The following is a 5,688-nucleotide window of genomic DNA, read 5'->3' as shown; positions in this document are numbered from 1 at the left end:
GTCTCCAGCTGATTACAGAGGGAGGGAACTTCGGGCCAGTCTTTATCTCTTGTTAGCACTAAAACAAAATGTCACATTGAATCATTTACGGTTTGTGGGAAGCATTGGGGAGAAAACAGTCTGTGTACAGAGCACTTGGGATTTATTTACGAGTCCAACAGTATGAGTAATTTGGGATCACACACTGTGAGGGGAAGCTGGTTGCCGTTTAGTTTGTCAACACAAAACAAAACTCAACACCAACACTGAGGGGCCACTGGTTTCTAGGAAATGAACAGGTTGGAAGCAACCTCCAGTGTAGCTTCTATTTAAAGAGAGAGAGAGAGAGAGAGAGAGAGAGAGAGAGAGAGAGAGAGAGAGAGAATCACAGAGAGCAAGAGGATCACTTGTTCAGAGAAAAGTGCTGGAAAATATTATCCCTTAAGGAGCAATTACTGTAGATTCAGCCCGAGGGCCATCTGCTGATGGACAGCGGTAACTGCAACTACAGCTTGTTGGTTAAAAGAAGAAGAAGGAGAATCTGTTGTCGAGTTTTTCAATGTTTTAATGGTGCAACCACCACAAACACGAGTCAATTCAGCTCTCTTGTAATAAAATACATTTTATTTTGTTTATTATTTATTCATTTGTTTAGTTAGTTAGACATAATCTAATAAATCCACAAGGCAAAGTATGTAAGAAAATGTTTTTTGTATGGTGTGTCCCAGTGCTGAGAGTTTGTTAGATGTGTTAACCTATTCAGCAGTGTTTACAAAATGTAATGTCTAAAATGTTGATTTTTACAGTGATTCACTGTTAATTGAGAGAACATTTTCACTCTTGACTTCGAAAATCAATCCTTTCATTTACAGTTTATTAACAAAGGATACTGGACAATGTCCTGTGTAAAGGGGCCTCTATTTAAATGATCCCCAATAACCTAGATTGTTTTTATGTCTTCTTGTTCTCCTTGTTCTTCTGCTTCTGCTTCTTATTCTTGTGTGGAAATATAGTTTCTGAAAATATCAAGTATTAAGATATTATAAATAAAAGGTGGGATTCGCTATTCCACCTAACTATTGACTCATTTCCACCAAACACCAAACTAAACCCTGACTTAAAACAGCTCTATTCTTCGTATACATGTGAAACATTGTCAATCGGATCCGACGACTGTTAAGATTTTCCTTATCTGGCCGAGGAAGTTGTCAAATGCAGGAAGTGACACTTCTATTGACTAATGTTCAGGGTAAGAACAGGGAACCTATAGGGTTCCCTTTCACAGTGCACATTTGCACACAGTATGGCTGGAATTGTCCACATGGTGATGAGGCTGCTGCTGTTATCTTTTATCACAACGGGCAAGTGCAACATTCACCCAATCTGATCTTGTGATAGTTTTATAATCTAATCTCGGACATCTAGTAGAAAATCTGACCCTAAATTCTCTTCTTTCTCCAGGTGTAAATGGAGGAGACGGTCTGATGTTTGCTGAGGGGGCTTATGATATTACAGTTCCATGTAAGGAAGACCTAGTCTGCTTTCATATATGGCAGCTCAGCATGAGCCAAACAAGTGATTACATTGCGATTGTCAGTAATGGAGCGATCCAGACGCCTACATCAGAGGGTGACGACTCAAAATGCACTCTGCAAATCAAAGATCTCACAGCGGAGGATGTTGGACGTCATCGCTGCCAAAGACCAGATGTCTTCTCTCACAGTGAGTACCAGTCAAGATGAAAGTCTTACTGCTGTGTTGATGGGTACAGAATTTATTTCACCTGATAACGAGAAAGCTGAAAAAGAGACTTCAATGCTGTGAACAAATAGATAGATAAAACTAATGTTTTTTTGTCTTTTTTTTCCAGCCTCCCCAGAGTGGAACCTCATGCCTGGCAAAACGTTGTCTCTGCAGTGTATTCTCCTCAACTTCGTAGAGAGGAATTGCTTTACACAGCTACACCGGGTCCGCCTGTCGTGGGTGGATGAAGCCGGCGCTGCGATACAAGAGGACTCACAACATCAGATCAAACAGGAGTCTCCTTGCGATGTCACCCTGACTGTCACTTTTCAAAGTCCTGAAAACAAGAAGTTTAGGTGCCAGGCGACTGTGGGTGAAGAAGTCCAAACTTCAGCGGCGTTGCAGGTCCGAGTCTCAGGTCTGTATGATGTATTCTTACCAGTAGGCTCCTTAAATGCAAGGAATAAATAATAACAAATGTGTATTTTCTTTGAAGCTCTTAAAGGGAAGGGAAGAGGAATCCTCATAGAACTAGAACCTGGAAATCAAGGTACAGTATTATTCTTACCAAAAAGCTCCGTCGCTCATGTCTTGACCAATAAATATCATTGAATATGTAAGTTAACATTCCTACAACAAAAAGGCAGAGATTTTAATAATGTTCCAGCTGATTATTTTTACATTCAGTGTATCATCTGTATTATTATACAAATCGTGTGTATGCCTATTGAGTGATGCTATTACACTAAGGGGCACTAAATAGTTTTTTGTTAAATTATTTAAATTTGCATTTTCAGGTGGCAACCAGGACGCGATCGGCGCCGCTGTGGGGGTGGTGGGATGTGTGGTTTTGACCGCGTTGGTTGCATTGTTTGTTGTGAACAGAAGAAGAACAAGTAAGTTCTCCTAAACATCCTGAACCTATAGAAACTCTGTCTGTTGAAACTGCTACCGTGAAGAATTGTCTCATACCTGTCCGCGAACTCGTCCATCCATACATATAGAACACACAATCACTTCCACATGCGCACACGTCTCCTTGCACAATGTACTTTGTGGTGTTTGAGGCAATCACTGACGTGAGATGTGCTACAAATATTCTATAACTTCTGTTTTCACCTCTCCCAACATGATGGTAAATATTTTGCAATTCTAGAGTTACATAACTGAACCAGTCTGTAGTCTGTTCCATTGTATTTAGTGGCTATTTTTAGACAATAGTAGTAAAAAATAAATATGTGCATTCCTATCTTTATTTTCAGGGAGTCAGCTGCCGGATGAGTCTTGTTACACGACCAGTACCAACAATGTAAGTCAAGTCTCTTTCAAAAACAAAAATCTTTTGGGCTTTTGTGCCAATGTTGAAGTTACTGGACGTGTGTGTCTTTAGGTTATGGACGCAGACGACGTGGTCTACGCTGACATCATTCTTCCTGTTGATCCTGACAGAGTGTGGCTCCATGAGTGCGAGTCAACTGAATACGCCTGTGTCCGATACAAATAGTCTAACATATAAACTGCAGTTTGCGAGCTCCAGCTGTGCTACTGCCATGTGTTTTGATAATGTTTATTTGCTCCACACCAAATCCCCTTTATGTAACTGTAGTTGTCAATTAACAAGTATTTTTCCCTTTGACTCGGCTATTTTGCATTTTAACGTTAGAAAAATGTGACATGAATTTGAATAGTCTACCTCAACATGTTTGACTTCTCTTTTCAGATATGGTAATTAATGCAGCAAAGTATTTCCTGAATGAATGAGTACGTGTGAGGATGTTCTCACTGACATCAGTATTCATTGTTATTCATGGTGTTTGTGTGAAAACGTGTCTTCAGGTCTAAAATAAATGTAAAGATGACAATCTTGGCAATGAAGTCCACAGTTATTTTATAAAAAGCCTTACAGTAGTTGTGGAGAGAAATATATTCCAGTAAACTAACATTTAAAGATAACATGTGGTCCTATATTCATGTTATTTCATTCTATTGTTTGACTGTATAGCAAGATCAAGATTGAACGGAAATGACAATCTGAACATCCCCCTTTCAATAAGTTCAGGCCAGCAGTAACTCTGCACAAAATCCTATTTGGGATATTGGACAAGCTGGTAAGACAGCTGTTGAATCCAGCGAAGTAAGCAAACTATAGTAAACTGACTGCAACTGGTCTGTTTTTCAATTGCTGTCCAAACCAGGGGGAGGAACTTGGAAGAAGTGGTGGCAGACAACTCGATTGAAAAAAGCAGGAACATAGCTCAAAGAACACTGAATTTGTTGTGCAAAATCTTCACCAGTCACTATTTTTGAGTGCCATTGTTCAGTGCCGTGGCATTTCTGCATGCGATAGTGTTTTGGCATTCATTACAAACAATTCAGGTGGTCAACATGCTGAATTAAATAGTGTGGAGATCACTTCAAGCTTCATCTCTTTCTTCTTTCCCCTGCCAGTACACACAGAGTCACACCTGCACACACACACACACACACACACACACACACACACCTACACACACACACACACACAGACACACACACACACACAGAGCCACAGCAGGTGAGAGACTGCCGGAGCCGGTCCCAGTGTTGCCCTATTTGCATTTTAAATGCTTGCAGCCAGCCCACTACTCTGTTCACAGTGCAGTGCAGCACAGCTAATCTACACACCTAAGGCGTGTGATTGGCTACAGCCAAGCGTCTGAGGGGGTTGAGGAGATGGTGAGGACACAAACATTGACAAGAAAGGGGGGAGATGATAAAAGTGGAGAGGCCGCACCAGGGTGGGTTAAAGGTCCCTTGTTACATATCACATGGAAGATGTTCATTCCCTGATTGCATCCTTCAAAAAAAGGATGCAAAGAATAAAAAGCATACCGGCTGCCTTTATCTGAAATGTGTGCTATTTATCAAACTAGATTGTTTTGGTGTGAGTTGCCTTGTTTTGGAGGTATCGGACGTAGAGATGTCAGCCTTCTCTCAAAGAACTCAAGGAACTCTGGTTGAAAGAAATAGAAACTGCTCACAACAAGGTCTTTGAATTATCTTCTGTAACCATCTTCTTCAGCCAAAACAGAGCCATATAGTCACATTATATTGGAGAGAACGCAGACATCCCTACGGCCGATATCTCGCACTATAGGTAAGAGGAATGATATGTCCTTAGAAGGTTTGTCAAAAGAAGTGAAAGGGTGAATAGAGGATGAAGGGAGCATTTTGATTGCCTCTCAAAAGCGCTCAACATGGGGACACCTTGTAGCATACCTATATAAGGCTTTGATTCATCCACAATGAAATAGGTATCAGTGTGACCCCTCTTCCACTCCTTCGACACAATGTTTAGACACTTTCTTTGACCTTTCCTTACAAAACATGTCGTCATCCTCATTTAAAAAACGTACAGTACATTTTTTTTTTTTAACATACTGTGACTTAGAAAACATTTTAGGTCAATGACGGCAAGGGAAGGAAGCTCTTTTCAAGAGAGAGGAGTTCTAAATTAACACACATATTACCATACCTTTTAACACGTGGGTGTCTATACGCAGTATCTCAGCTTGCAATGTCAGAAATACAAACCAAGGTGGTGAAATCGGGCCTGTTCTTTTGTAACCCCCCCCCCCCCCCCCCTCCACAGACTTACACGTTGTCTAGATAGCTGATTAGCTTTAGGTCAAAGTCTTGAACCTAAGTGAACTCAGGCACCAGCTTGTCTGCCAAGCGCTTGGAGTGGACAGATCAGTGGGGGCCAAATGCTGCTGTCCCCTGGTGTGTGAGTGAGTGAGAGAGAGAGAGAGAGAGTGTGTGTGTGTCTACAGTAGTGGGGCAATGGGGGGTTGGGGACAGTCACTGGGATTGTTGTGCGTGTGTGGAACAAAAGGCCTTGATTACTGAAATCCTGCAAAAGGCAGGAGAGGAGGTGTTAAAAGTGATACCGTGGAGAAACAAGCAGAACTGGAGCCCTCCTCTCCT

General features: G+C 41.4%; 1 protein-coding gene across 1 annotated transcript; it reads left to right on the top strand.

Moving 5' to 3' along the window:
- Positions 1-1,656: 1,656 nt before the first annotated feature.
- On the top strand, positions 1,657-3,453 carry LOC306711716 (uncharacterized protein; the record flags this gene model as incomplete). The annotated part of the gene is made up of 6 exons (XM_079180732.1): positions 1,657-1,744; positions 1,850-2,140; positions 2,219-2,272; positions 2,520-2,618; positions 2,985-3,031; positions 3,113-3,453. 6 exons carry the CDS (start codon positions 1,657-1,659, stop codon positions 3,224-3,226), a joined length of 693 nt encoding a protein of 230 aa, XP_079036858.1. The 3' UTR covers positions 3,227-3,453.
- Between the last annotated feature and the right edge of the window lie 2,235 nt (positions 3,454-5,688).

This window comes from Pholis gunnellus (genome assembly GCF_910591455.1).
Source record: "Pholis gunnellus genome assembly, chromosome: 19".
In the NCBI taxonomy this organism is placed as follows: Eukaryota; Metazoa; Chordata; class Actinopteri; order Perciformes; family Pholidae; genus Pholis; species Pholis gunnellus.
The sequence above is the reverse complement of the archived record's forward strand: the minus strand, read 5'-3'. Positions and strand labels throughout refer to the sequence as shown.